Source organism: Mandrillus leucophaeus, unplaced genomic scaffold (assembly GCF_000951045.1).
Source record: "Mandrillus leucophaeus isolate KB7577 unplaced genomic scaffold, Mleu.le_1.0 Scaffold68, whole genome shotgun sequence".
NCBI classification, from domain to species: domain Eukaryota; kingdom Metazoa; phylum Chordata; class Mammalia; order Primates; family Cercopithecidae; genus Mandrillus; species Mandrillus leucophaeus.
The window spans coordinates 263,755-279,058 of NW_012107363.1; the positions used below are offsets into that span (position 1 = coordinate 263,755).

The window sequence follows — 15,304 nt, forward strand, 5'->3', positions numbered from 1 at the left end:
GGGGCGGGGCGCGGGGCGCGTAGCTTCTCTGTCGTGCGGACCTGGAGACCCGGCTCTGTGACTCCTTGAGCCTGATTGGGGACTTCGCGCGCAACTGCTCAGGCGTCGGGTTCTCCTGCTCCAGGAGGAAGGTGGCGGGGTGACTAGAGGGCATTGACCTGGGGTCCCCTGCAGTGCCTGTTACATCCCGCTCTGTTGGGTGATCCTAGACAGCAGCCCATCCGCGCCACGCCTCGGTCTCCTTATCTGCAGCACCAAGGGTTTGGACAGGATGCTGACCCGGCTCACTGTGGTGGACAGAAGGGCTGCTGGGACTCCCACGCCTGAATGCCTATTCCTACTTCTGCCTTTTCCATCCTTCTGGTGTGGGTTACGTCGCCTGGCCTGAGTTCCAGCCGCCACATTGGCATTCATTTTTTCATTCATCAGTAAAAGTTTTTTCACAGTAAAAGTTTTCGGGCATCTTCTACAGCCAGTCACTGGCCTGGGGACCACATTCGTGATCAGGAGAGACGCTGCCTTGCCTGCTTGAGGTTCACAGCCTCAAGGAGAACGACGAGATGCAAGTTTACAAGTGAACTATCAGTTGTGACACCGCATGGGGAGTCTGAGATGGAGCACTGGCAATGCTAGCGTTTATTGAGTGCTGATTGTTTACCAGGCACTGAACTAGACCCTCTGCCTAATTGATCTCAATGAATCTCCACAACAGTTTGAGTTGATTTCATGAATGTCTCTGCTTTGCAGATGAGGAAACTGAGGCACAGAGGAGTTAAGTAGCTTACTAAAGTGACAGCCGTGTCTAACCCCAAAGCCACTCTGCATGGATGAGGGTCAGGGTGGCTGCCTGAAGGAGACCAGTGGATGCTTCATATGCAAGTGGCCCTCATGGAATTGGCTGTGCATGGCAACGCCTGGCATATGGCAGGCATTCCACCAGTAGTGGTATGGCCACTATTTTAGATCCTTGCAGCTTCTGCCTCTTTGGTGGGGAGGAGGGTAAAGTCTGTGAGATCAGAAACAAGATGGCATGGTCTTGCTGCCCCCATTTCTGGCCCGTGGGAAGAGGAGACAGATCCTGTGCGGGTTCCATGTAGGCACAGGCTCTTTCAGAATGTGGTGACTCATGGGACGCATTACATTGCAAAGAGCTGATCAGGGCTGAAACTAAGATAATACAAGAAGCTTGTAGGTGAATTGGGGGTTGTCAGATCCTGCTGGTGATTAAGAGACACTAAGAGATGCTGGCTTGTTGCATGGAGAGGGAAAGGGAAGCAGCACACAGAGACTTTGCTGGGCGCCCTATGCAGTGTTTATAGACATCTGGTTCTTTATCCTCCACCCCATGAGGTGGAGGAACTGCCATTATCCCCACTTTACAGTGAGGCAGTGGATGCTCTGCAAAGTTATTTGACCAAGGTGCCATGATGAGTAAACAGTGGGGCTGAATTTCAACCCTAGTTGGTTTGAACCCCAAACCCAGAGCCTTAAGCGTCTGCTACCTAGTGAGGTGGTGGTTAGTATCCTATTTCCTAGCTGAATCAGCTGAGGCTTACCGGGATTAACCAAGCCATCTGGGTTTGCACAGCTAGTCAGTTGAGGGTGATGGTGGCTCAGACCAGGGTGGCAGCCATTGAGAGGTCTGTGGCTCAAAGTAGGACTAATAGGATTTTCTTACAGTTTGATGTGATCCTTGCAACAACCTTCTTTCTAATGAGACTCTTTTCCTCCTGTCTCCTCCCTCTACTTTTTATTTATAAAATGTACATCAGACATTTTGACTCTCCTGATTAAACACCTCCAGTGACTCCTGGCTGCCTGCAAAAGATAATGCCCATCCAGGCGCTGTGGCTCATGCCTGTAATCCCAGCCCTTTGGGAGGCCAAGGCAGGCTGTTCAACTGAGGTCAGGAGTTTGAGACCAGCCTGGCCAACATGGTGAAACCCTGCCTCTACTAAAACTACAAAAATTAGCTGGCATAGTGGCAGGAGCCTGTAATCCCAGCTACTCAGGAGGCTCAGGCAGGAGAGTCACTGGAACCTGGGAGGCAGAGGTTACAGTGAGCCGAGATCGTACCATTGCACTCCAGCCTGGGCGACACAGCAAGGCTCTGTCTCAAAAAAAAAGAAAAAAAAGAAAAAAGAAAAATTAGAGACCCGTCTGACCAACATAGAGAATACCCTGTCTCTACTAAAAATACAAAAGTAGCCAGGCATGGTGGTGCATGCCTATAATCCCAGCTACTGGGGAGGCTAAGGCAAGAGAATCACTTGAACCCGGGAAGTGGAGGTTGCAGTGAGCCGAGATCATGCCATTGCACTCCAGCCTGGGCAACAAGAATGAAACTCCGTCTAATAAATAAATAAATAAATAAATAATAAAACAATACCCAGTTTTCTAGCATGGTGCATACAGTGGCTTACCTTCTCCAGAGTACCCATCCTAACGCACACGTGCCCAGCCACTTGCCTCATCCTGCTCTCCAGCCACTCAAGACATCTCACTGTTCCCTGTCACCTCTGCACTTCTGTATATCTGTTCTCTCCACCTGCACTGGCCTTTCTCAGACTCCATCCTGCTCAGCCCTCAGGACCCAGAGAGATCGCCTTATTAACCAGGGAAGTCTTCATGACCTTCCACGCTAGATCAGGTACTTCCCTGCTTTCTGGGCACTCGTTCTCCTCCTCTGTTCCAAGTCACAGTGTTATCTTGCACTGCTTTCCTTTTGCTGTTTTTGTTTTATTTTGTTATTTTAACTTATTTCATCTTTAAACCTGTTTTATTTACATCGAAGTTGTTCATGCACATAATTTAAAGTATTAGTTCAAAAGGAGCAGTAGCCCCACCCATTTTCTACTTCTCGACAGTGGCCTTGTTAACTCCTTCAGCTGATTATTTTGAGAATGTACTTCCCATTTCTGAATAACGTGCCTATATTGCTGCTGCTTGCTTTTTTTTTTTTTTTTTTTCTGTGTGTAATAGCCGTTGACCCTCCAATGTGGAAAGGAAGAGGACTTAGCTCTGTTGCCTCCCCTCCTCCATAAGATGTTCACTCTTCCCAACACCACTACCACCCTCCCGGTAGGGAGATTATAGGGGAATTTGGTTAAATTAGTATTCAGTGTTTCCATTATTACAATTCTGCAAACATTATTTACTGTAAGTTAAGGATCAGTTATGGTTATGAATACCTTCTTTTCTTGCACAACATTTTGTTTTTCCTGAAATTAATAGTTATTCTCTTTTTTTGTTTTTTGTTTTGTTTGAGATAGGGTCTCACTTTATTGCCCGGGCTGGAGTGCAGTAGCATGATCACGGTTCACAGTAGCCTTGACCTCTTGGGCTCAGGTGATCCTCTCACCTCAGCCTCCCAAGTAGCTGGTACTATAGACTTGCACCACTATACCTGGCTAATTTTTTTTTTTTTTCTGTTTTTCGTAGAGTTGGGGTTTTGCCATGTTGCCCAGGCTGGTCTCAAACTCCTGGGCTCAAGCAGTCCTCCTGCTTTTGCCTCCCAAAGTGCCAGGATCACAGGCTCATCACAGATGAGCCACCACATCTGGCCTCGGTTTTTTCATTTGTTTAGATTCTGTGTACTTATCATTCATTTAACTGTCCCCCATATATGTGCCTTTCTGTTCAAGACATTTGAATACTTAGATATTTGATCCATTTTATCTTCTTGAGAAAAACATCTCTCCCGGAAACATTCTGACAAGCTCTAGTTTGAGCTGGTTCTTCTCTAGACAGCTCTCTAAAGTGTGGACCAGACCAGCAGCATCAATATCTTGGGGAGCTTGATAGAAATGCAAATTCTTGGGCTGTACCCCAGACTCACTGAATGAGAATCTCTGGGTCCAGCAAGCTGCGTTTAATAAGCCCTCCTGGTGATTTACATGTTCTTAAAGTTTGAGAAGCAGCTACTCATCATGCTGGGACTTTCTCATGTCTCTCCTGGGTTGAATCCTGTTTCAGGGATTCCCCTGCACTCCCCTTTCATTAGCTAATTTCCTTGCATGCCGGGAGCACATCCTTCAGTAGCTTTTTCAAAAAGGGATGGATGCAACTCTTTTGAGAACTTCTGTGTCTGAAAATATATTCTTCTATCTTTATACTTAATTTGGTAAGAATAATTAGATTGGAAATAATTTTCCTCCAGAATTTCAAAGGCATTTTTCCATTGTCTTTTTTTTTTTTTTTTTTTTTTTGAGATGGAGTCTCACTGTGTCACTGAGGCTGGAGTGCGGTGGTACGATCTTGGCTCAATGCAACCTCCACTTCCTGGGTTCAAGTGATTCTTCTGCCTCAGCCTCCCAAGTAGCTGGGACAACAGGCGTGCGCCACCATGCCCAGCTAATTCTTGTATTTTCAGTAGAGATGGGGTTTCACTATGTTGGCCAGGCTGGTCTTGAACTCCTGACCTCGTGATCCTCCCACCTCGGCCTCCCAAAGTGCTGCAATTTCAGGGATGAGCCACTGCATCCGGCCTCCGTTGTCTTAGAACTGTTGTGGAACCAAACTGGGTCCCACTCACCTTGCACAGTAAGACCAGATAGCTACACTGAGGTTTTGCAGTGGTAAAAAGGAAAGTGTTTATTCACAGGGCACCCAGCCAGGAGGACTAGGCAGCTCATGCTCAAATCCTGACCTCCCCAATGACTTGCACGTGAGGGTTTTTAAAGGTGTAGGTAAATTTCAGGAAAGCAGAAGTTATGGGCAAAATTGTAAATCAGTACATGAAGGTTACAATTGGTTTTGGCCTAAAAGGGCGGGACATCTTGAAGTGGAGGCTTGTAGGTCAGAGGTAGATTCAAAGATTTTCTGATATGCATTTTGTCAAGGAAGAGAAGCTTTGTTTTAAAATGTGTGTTCAGCAGAAAAGAACATTAGCTCAGGCTCCTGGGCATGACTTCCTCCGTGCCCCCCAGGAAGAACTTTCAAACAAAGAATGGTGCTCAGAGTTCAGATCTCAGATAAGGGGCAGCAGAGGACCTCAGCCTCTGAGTGGATCCATTTGATGGGGGTCCAGGTTTCTGAAAAACAACTCAGGACATATGTTAAGTGTTATCTTTAATTTCTGTAGGGAAACCAAACATCTCCTGACTCTAACTTCCTGGCTATTGTTTTAAGTTACTATTACCTTCTTGCTTATCAAGTTGCTGATAATTTCCCTTGAAGAAAGTCAGGATTTTCCTTTATTTCCAGGCTAAGGGCAGGGGATTTGCAGGCCCATAAAAGGTGGGGACTCTGCTTCATCTCGTAATTTCCATGGTTGCTGTTGAGAAAACTGATTCTATTCTGATCCTTGATACTTTATATGAAACCTCTTTTCCTTTTGTTCCTCTGTAGAATCTTAAAGAACCTTTACCTTTGCTCCTAATAAATAAAATTGCACCAGGATGGTCTTGGTGAAAGTCACTTGTCATCCACGGTGCCAGGCATTTGGAACATCCTTTTGATAGAGAATCATTTTCTTGATTTCTTTGATGATTCTTTTCCTTTTGTATGTTCTCTTCTTCCAAGAACTCCTATCATTTTTTTAGGTTGAATTGGGCTTCCAATCTTAGTCTTTCTCTCTCACTTCCCATCTCTTTGTCTTTTTTACATTACCGTCAGAAAGACGTTTCTCAACTTTGTACTTGTATTGAGTTTTTCATATTTTCAATTTTCAAGAGTCCTTTCTTTGTTCTGAGAATGTTCTATCCTGTTCTTATTTCATGAATGGAATACCTTCTCTGATTTCTCTGATAATATTTTAGTTGTTTATTTAAGGTGTTTTTTTTTCTCTGCCTTGCGTAGTGTGTTCCCTGCTTGCTTTTTCCTTTTGTTTGTTTTGGATTTTATCTTTCGTATTAGAGTCTGTCCTCAAATGGCTGGTGACCCTCTGGACATTTTCAAGTGATGCTGGTGCTCCTTCTGTGGGATCGGTATTTTTTTTTCGTCAATGTCTTTACTGTAGGACTATCTGACTAGGTTCTTCTTTGCAGGACATTTGTACAGGCCAACCATGCTTGGTAAACAACCCCCCAAATCTCTGGCCTCATCATCTACCCCAAGACTCACCCCAGACTGCTGCATCTACACAGGTTTCTCTCTATGCCCAACATGGGCCTGCCTCAAGGCCTTTGCACTTGCTGTTCTCTCTCTCTAGAATACTCCTCCCTGAGATATCTCAATGACTGATGACCTCACTTCTTTTAAGTTCCTTCTCAAATGCCACTTTGTCCAAGAGACTTTGTCTGCCATCATCCTTCATTCCCCCACCCTCCACTGTTACTCTAGAACACGATTGTCCCTGAATTACTATGTATTTTTTCATTTATTTGTTTGCATCTTTCTTCTCTCACTGCAATGTCAATGCCACAAAAGCCGAGGCTGTGTATTTTGTTCATTACTCTATTCCCAGTACCTAGAACAAGGCTTGACACAAAGCAGATGCTCAGTAATAGTAGCTGATTAACTCAGTGACAAACTGGTGATATTTCTTTACTTCAAAGATTATATTCATGAGCAGCTAGTGATTAAAGAGGAAGTTGAGAAGTATCCAGGATAACAGAATTTTAAATATCGTCTATTCTCCTTATCTGTGGTAGTTATGTTCTGTAAACTCACTGAGAACACAGCGTTAGTGAACACTGAACCATTGTTCCTAGGGGAGAAACAGGGTTAGGTTCCTACAAGCTTCTGGTCACAACATTTCCATTAACCAGTCAATATGTAGCATAGTTCTATGTGTGTTTCAGTTTAAAGATACCTTATTTGATAGATATTTTTAATTTATTAACATTGGACTCACAGACATCAGCACTGTAACTCATACCTGAATGAAGCTTCTGTAACACACCCATTTCTCCAGAGGGCATGCCATAGCTTTCTTGTGTTTTGGGAGACTAGATAGCACTTCTGCACTGTGTTTGGTGATTATTTTAAACAGTAAAGTCACCAAGAAAAAGCACAGAAATGCAAAAACTGTGCTACTAGAGTATGAAAAGGATGTTTACAGCATGAGAGCAGAGATAAGAAGGCAGAGTGCTACCTTATTCCATCTCAACTGAGCACATGCATGCCGGGCAACTCAGATTGTTCATCCTCTGTGTGTATCCATGAATAACTGTAAAAGCACCATGAGCATTGGTTTGGGGGTTATAAATAAATTTTAGCAAGTACAGGAATTGGCAAATACAGAATCCATAAATAATGAGCACTCATTGTAGTTCAGAATAGAAACTACTCTATAACTTAAGGTCACCTAACATATTTTCTTAAAAACCATTCAATGAAGTGATCAAAATCAACAGGAACATTAATATGCATGTGCCATTTCCCGTGCTTTGTTGTTAAATCCAAGGAGCTCCCAGTCCACTGGGGGTCCCAACCTAGAAGAAAAATGGAACAAGCTTTGCTCTGCATCTTGGCTCAAGTCCTGAAGGTGCACTGAAATGGGGGCATCCTGGAGGCCTTAGGGGGACTTCTCAGGAAGGTGACCTGTGCAGTCTTGAAGGATGTGTAGCAGACCCCACATAGGGTGGGAGGCATTACACACAGAGGACCAAGCTTGAGAAGCACAGAGGCGAGCAGAAGTGGCCGCTGGACTGGGGAAGTTGACTGGCAAAAGTCTTGGTGGGGACTAGGCCAACTGACCTCAGTGTTGTGTTTCTACCTACCCCCAACTCCTGACCTTTGGGTTTTAGAAAGACGACACTCAAAATCTGCTCAAGAATTTGGAGTCTAATGCGCAGACCCCCTTGGAAACTGGCTCCCCATCAAGGAGGAGGAAGAGAGAAGTGCAGATGTCAAAGGACAAGGAAGCTGTTGATGTAAGCTCGGTGTTGGTGTTTGTTTGTGGAGGCACATGTGGGAGGTGGGGTGTCCCCCTGGCAGCCAGGTGTCACGTAGACAAGCCTCTGACAGATATAGTTTCCCAATGGGCTGCTTTTTTTAGGCATAATTTACATACAATCAAATGCGCAGACTTTAGGTTTTACAGTTTGATGAGTTTTGAGAATTGCACACCCCTTAGAACCAATATCCCCACTGAGAATGTTTTCATCACCCAGCAAGTCCTCTAGTGCCCCTTTCTGGTCACTCCCCACCCCCACACACTTCCAGAGGCACCCATGCGTGGGATTTCCATTGGTTGGTTCTGTGGTTCTAGAACCTTATGCAAATGGAACTGTGCTGTTCCGTGCCTGTGTTTCCTCCACAGAATGCCTTGAGATGTTTCCCTTTTGTTGTGTATATCAATTCTTCCCCTGTTTTTATTGCTCAGTGGCAGTCAACTGTGTGCATGTGCCACGCTTTGTTGATTGCTTTCCATTTGGTGGGTGTGTCATTGGTGGACTGGGCCGGTTTTAGAATTTGGCTGTGATGAATAAGCCTACTATGAATGTTGGTGCAAACGTTTGCTTATTTTCATTTCATTTTACTTCCTTTAATTAAATCTCTAGGAGTGGGAGTGCTGGGCCTCTGGAAGAGATGTTAAAAAAATTCTCTTTGCTCCTGCCTTCCTGGAACCCTTACTCTATCCACAGAACATCGCTTTCTGGGTGAGCCCCGTGGGTGGAGAGGATGTGACATTTCTTGTCACCTCCTTGTCCCCTAGAAAGTACTGCAGGCTTCGTCTTCTGGGATAAGGGGAGAGAATGAACTAGTATTATTTTTTAGCATCTACTCATGCCAGGCAGTTTACACCTTTCACCTGTGAGTGATGCCAACACTCATGTGAGTGATCTCGTGCCCTTCTCTCAGCAGCCACGTGAGGCTGATCTGAGTTATATTCCCGTTTTCCAGATGAGGAAGCCGAGGCTCAGAGGTAGGCTACTCTCCTGAGTCCTGCAGCTGGAGAGTAGCCAAGCTGATATTTGTCCTTGAGTTTGCCGGGCCCCTGCTCGGGAGTGCTACGACTGCACACCTGACTCCTAGCCTCTGCCCCTTTCCAACCTGTTCCATCCTGTTCCGCAGCCTCAGCTTACCACAGAAGAAAGTGGGCTGGGGATTTAAAAACGGATTTCCCCAAAGGTCCAAAGTCAGTAGGGCTCAGCTTCTAGTTACTCTGAACAATCAGCTTTTGCATCAGCCCTGCATCTCCCTCCCTGGCTGGCGGGATCCTGTGGAGGGGGCCACTGCCCTGCTCTCAGCCAGCGTGGAGCCGGGGAGAGATGGGCAAGCCTCTGCTGCTATCCTGGGACATGGCTTGCAGGAGATGAGACTGGAACAAGCAGATCTTTAACTTTACCCTTGGTAATTGTTAGCTTGATAATGGGTATCTGCTAGGTGTAGCCGAATAGTGAACAGGTAAGACATTACTAGGCAGGAAAATATGAGTTAACTTTACAGCGGGGTAGAAAGACTTAGGCCTCCCTACAAACACCGACTGAGCCCCTATTTGGATGTGCCCTGTGCTGTCTCTGACACCGTGTGCTTGCCTCTCCACATGTGTCTGTGTATGTCCCAGTCCATCACTCTCTCACGTGTCTCTGTGGGTCTTTCTGTGTGTGTCTTTATGGCAGTGTGTGAGCTGCAGGTACACGGCATCTCCCTGTCTCTGTGTCTCTCTTCCGCTCATCTCTCTCTCTACTGCTCTGCCCCTGTCCCTCTCTCACTCTACTAGAATGTGCTGATAGATGTGAAAACAGATGTCCACCCAAAAACTTGTACACAGATGTTCAAAGCAACACTATTCACAATAGCCAAAATGTGGAAACAACCCCAATAGAAAAACTGGAAAAATAAAATGTGATATATGCAGACATTGGAAGGTTATTTGGCCATAAAATAAAATGAGGGGCTGATCCATGCTACAACCTGGATGAACCTGGAAAACATGCTAAATGAAAGATGCCACTCACAAAAGACCACATGTTATAGGATTCCATCCCTGTGAAATGTCTAGAACAGGAAGATTTATACAGACAAAAGTAGATTAGTGGTTTCCGGGGGCTGGGGCAGAGGAAGGGGAGGGATGGGGTGACAGCAAAAGAGGACCGGGTTTCTCTTTGATGCCATGAGAATGTTTTAGGTTGACTATAGGCTGGGCATGGTGGCTCACGCCTGTAATCCCAGCACTTTGGGAGGCTGAGACGGGCAGACACTTAAGGTCAGGAGTTCGAGACCAGCCTGGCCAACATGGTGAAACCCCATCTCTACTAAAAATACAAAAATCAGCTGGGCATGGTCAGGTGTGCCTGTAGTCCTAGCTACTTGGGAGGCTGAGGCAGGAGAATTGCTTGAACCCAGGAGGCAGAGGTTGCTGTGAGCCAAGATTGTACCACTGCACTCCAGCTTAAGTGACAGAGCGAGACTCTGTCTCAAAATAAATAAATAAATAAATAAAGTTGACTATAGTGATGGCTGCACATATTTGAAGATACTGAAAACTATAAAATATTATGCTTTACATGAATGAACTGCAGGGTATGTGAATTAAATCTCAAAGCTGTTAAACAAACAACGCAGCTCACACATGGGGTGTCCTTGAATGTGATGAAAACAGTGCTGGCTTTGGGACCTAGAATCCTGGAACCCAGTCCCAGCTCTGCCACATGTTTGCTGTGTGATGTTGGGCAGGAAGCATAACCCGTCTGAGCCTCAGGTTTCTCATTTAAAATGACAGCAGTGGTGGTGCTCCCACTGCCATCCCCGAGTCACCCAGGGCTGAGTTAATGCGTGTGACCGTTCCTGCCACAGAATGGGTGCTGAATCAGTGTTTGCAGGGGGGCCTAAGTCTTTCTACCCTGCTGTCAGGTTATTTTTTTCTGCCTAGTAATGTCTTACTTGTTCACTATTCAGCCACACCTAGCAGATGCCTATTATCAAGCTAATAATTACCAAGGGTTAAGTGAAAGATCTGCTTGTTCCAGTGACCGGCTTGTCAGAATGCTCTTGCTTTCTGCAGACTGAGCTTGTCAAAATATGCGGTCAGGGCTGCTTTGGCCCAGTGGGTTGAGCTATAACTTTCTTGTCCTCCAGTGCACAGAAAACCAGGGCCTTGTAGTTCCTGCCACGCCTTGGATGACCTCTGTTTAATGAACAACTCATCTCAGCTGAAAACAAACAGAAAATTCCAGAAGGCTCTGAGGCATGCTATTCCACAGCCTCCGTCTCTCCATCCCATTCCTTTGCTGTGGAGGGAGGGAGAGTGGGTAGAGCCTTTTAGGATGCATTTACGCATTCTCTGAAAAGAACTCCTTTATATTGGTGACGGGAATGGCTTTTCCTTTCCTGCAATTATACTTTAACCAATTTGCTGAATAATTGCATTGCTCTAGCTGAGGAAGTTTTACCTTGTAGATTTCGCTGCAACCAATTTTCTAAATAATTGTATTGCTTTGGCTGGGGAGACTCTTGGAATTTGGAGGACACCTGACCTTAATGAGGAGAGCTTTTAAAAACTAAAGGTGGTGGCTCCTGTTCAGGTAGCAGAGCCTGCTCCTTCCCTGATTTCGTGTGTCACATGCTCCTGCATCCTTCATCCCCTGGCAAAGACCATGACTGTCCTTGGGCTGGCCCTGCAGGGGTTGCAGTCTACAGGTAGACAGATCAGGTGGAGCCTTCCTGCCAGCCAGGGTGTGTGTCTGATGCCCACTTCCCGACTCCTCCATCCCCAGGTGCTGCGCCCTGCACCAACATCCTTTCCTTCTTTTTTTTTTGTTTGAGATGAAATCTCACTCTCTTGCCCAGGCTGGAGTACAGTGATGCGATCTCAGCTCCCTGCAACCTCCACCTCCCGGATTCAAGTGAGTCTCCTGCCTCAGCCTCCTGAGTACCTGGGATTACAGGTGTGCGCCACCACACCCAGCTAATTTTTGTATTTTTAGTAGAGACGGAGTTTCAACCATGTTGGTCAGGCTGGTCTTGAACTCCTGATCTCATGATCTGCCCACCTTGGCCTCCCAAAGTGCTGGGATTACAGGTGCGAGCCACTGCGCCCGGCCCTTTCCTTTTCATAATTACATTTTTGTTTTGTATTCCCCCCTTGAAGGTAAACCCCTGGGAAGCAGGGATTTTGCTTTTCTATCATGGTCACCCTTTTCTTTGTCCTTTCTTTTCTCCCCTGTTTGTAGGAAGTTTAAAAATGCACAGGGCCCTTTTGCTTTTGAATCTTTCCCTTGAGCAAATGTGTCTCCCCTGGATAGTCAGCCATTGCTGCTGTCCTGGGTGTGACCTGTGAGGTCACAGGGACCATGCTCAGATAGGCCCCCTCTTGGCTGGTGGACTCTGCTGTCACTGTCTTGAAATTCTTAATCATTATTACATAAGAATCCTCATTTTCATTTTGCAGTGGACCCTGCAAATTAGTCCTGAGTTCAGCCTTTTCCATCTTCCTGCCATTCCTTATTCACTGACAAAACTTCAAGCAGAAAGTGGGCCAGAATGCAGGGGACTGAGAGCAGGCCAGGCTCTGTACCCTCAGGTCAGAGGGAGGCCAAGAAGGGTTTTAAGAGGTGCATCAATGGAAATTCATGCTTAAAAAGATCATTCGGGCCAGGCGCGGTGGCTCACGCCTGTAATCCCAGCACTTTGGGTGGCCGAGGCCGGCGGATCACGAGGTCAGGAGATTGAAACCATCCTAGCTAACATGGTGAAACTCTGTCTCTACTAAAATACAAAAAATTAGCCAGGCGTGGTGGCGGGCGCCTGTAGTCCCGGCTACTTGGGAGGCTGAGGCAGGAGAATGGCGTGAACCCGGGAGGCGGAGGTTGCAGTGAGCCCAGATCGTGCCACTGCACTGCAGCCTGGGTGATGGAGTCTCAAAAAAAAAAAAAAAGAATCATTTGATTCCCACGTGGAGAATGAATTGGAAGGCGTTAACCTCTGATCCTCAGTTCGCAGCACCATAAGGTGGGCGTGATAATAATAGTCCCCACCTCCCCAAGCTGACTGATGTGTGACAATTAGATGGGCAAACATGCATAAGGTGGCTGGACACGGTAGACCCTCAATACATGGATGAGGAGCTGGTTAGGAAGTGATTGCAGCCCTTCAGGGTAAATATGCTGGAGGCATAGGCCAGGGCCATGGATTACAGAGAGATTTAGGAGGTTAAGTTGATGGGATTGATTGGTGGTCGGTTGGATGTGGGGACTTGGGATATGGGCGTGTGCAGTGCCTCAGTATCTGATGTAGGTTCCTGAACACGGTGAAGCCAAGCCCAGGGACCTTCTCTACGAACCCCCACTTCCTTTTAAACTTCATGGCACTTACTCTTGCTGTTATTTGCATCATGTTGACAGAGCCAGCTTGGCATCGGCTAAAGAGGGCAGACCTGGGGCCAGCAAAGCTGAGTTCAGATCCCGGTTCTAGCGATGATTAGCTGTGTGGCCTTGGGTATGTGGCTTCACCTCTCTGTGACTCATTTTCTCTGTCTGGAAGTGGAGACAGTGACCTCTGTGGCAGGGTCCTTGGAAGCTTAGGGAGGTAGCGTATGTTGGTGGTCTTCCCTGTTAGTTTTTTTTTTTTACTTCTTAAAACCTTTTCTTCAACTTTTATTTTAAGTTCTGGGGTACACGTGCAGGATGTGCATGTTTGTTACATAGGTAAACCTATGGTACATGTGCCATAGTGGTTTGCTGCACAGATCATCCCATCACCTAGGTGTTAAGCCCAGTATCCATTAGCTATTCTTCCTGATGCTCTCCCTCTCCTCACCCCCTCACAGGCCCCAGTGTGTGTTGTTCCCCTGACCCAGTGTGTGTATGTGTTCTCACTGTCCAGCTTCTACTTGTAAGTGAGAACATGCGGTGTTTGATTTTCTGTTCCTGTGTTAGTTTGCTGAGGATAATGGCTTCCAGCTCCATCTATGCCCCTGCAAAGGACATGATCTTGTTCCTTTTTATGACTGCATAGTATTCCATAGTGTATATGTACCACATTTTCTTTACCCAGTCTATCATGGATGGGCTTTTGGGCTGATTCCATGTCTTTGCTATTGTGAATAGTGCTGCAATAAATATACACGTGCATGTATCTTTATAATAGAATGATTTCTATTCCTTTGGATAGATACCCGGTAATAGGATTGCTGGGACAAATGGCATTTCTGCTTCTGGGTCTTTGAGGAATCGCCATTCTGTCTTCCACAATGGTTGAACTAATTTACACTCCCACCAACAGTGTAAAAGTTTCCCTTTTTTCCGCAGCCTCACCAGCATCTGTTGTTTCTTGACTTTTTAATAATCGCCATTCTGACTGGCATGAGATGGTATCTCATTGTGGTTTTGATTTATATTTCTCTAATGATCAGCCATGTTGAGCTTTTTTTCATATGTTTGTCAGCCGCATGAATGTTTTCTTTTGAGAAGTGTCTGTTCATGTTCTTTGCCCACTTTTTAATGGGGTTGTTTTATTCTTGTAAATTTGTTTAAGTTCCTTGTAGACTCTGGATATTAGACCCTTGTCAGATGGATAGATTGCAAAAATGTTTTCCACTTCTGTAGATTGTCTTTCACTCTGATGATAGTTTCTTTTGCTGTGCAGAAGCTCTTTAATTCGATCGCATTTGTCAGTTTTTGCTTTTGTTGTGATTGCTTTTGGTGCTTTTGTCATGAAATCTTTGCCTGTGCCTGTGTCCTGAATGGTATTGCCTAGATTTTCTTGTAGGGTTTTTATAGTTTTGGGTTTTACATTTAAGTCTTTAATCCATCTTGAATTAATTTTGTATAAGGTATAATGAAGAGTCTTCCCCCATTCTTGTCACCCAAGTCTTTTTGTGAATTGTAAGGTACAGAGAAATGACAAGCACAGGAGCCCCTGGTGTGGAGTGTCCCTCTCGTGTTGCTCACAGGGCGTCACGATGCAGCTCTTCCTGGAGACCTATCTAGGTCACAGTTCTGGCTCAGTGGAGGCTGTGTCAACACCCCAAATCAGGAGCAAGTGATCAATCCTTCTGTGTTTCCCACAATAGGGTGTCTTATTCCAAGGTGAACTTTGTGATTGAAAATCGGTCATTGGTGATGGAGCTCACTCTTCAAGATGTGGTTGAGAAGCACTGGAATTGACGTAGATGTAGTTTTCTTCCATCGGTGTGTTCAGAATTGCCCAGTAGAGATTTCTCATAGTCTGCAGTGCCAGGCTCCAGGCTTGCCTGTCTGCTTATCTTCATTCACTATCTGGTTGTTTCCAAAGCATTGATTCAGCACTGACTTTACAAAGTGCAGGGCTGGGGTGGGGATGACCCAACAGGAGAGAGATGCAGAGGATGTGGGGATATAGGGCAGGCCATGGATAAGTCCATCCAGCTTCTTATTAATGAGTCAGGAGAGGTGATTGCTGAGCAGGATTTGACAGTGGTTTTTGTGCTACTATG

General features: G+C 45.8%; 1 protein-coding gene across 1 annotated transcript in view; it reads left to right on the forward strand.

The window, feature by feature from the left end:
• EVC (Ellis van Creveld protein) overlaps positions 1-15,304 on the forward strand; it is a 99,436-nt gene that overhangs the window by 7,223 nt on the left and 76,909 nt on the right. The window contains exon 4 of the mRNA XM_012002187.1: positions 7,692-7,817. Coding sequence (XP_011857577.1) covers positions 7,692-7,817 — 126 coding nt within the window. The remainder of the gene's footprint in view (positions 1-7,691; positions 7,818-15,304) is intronic.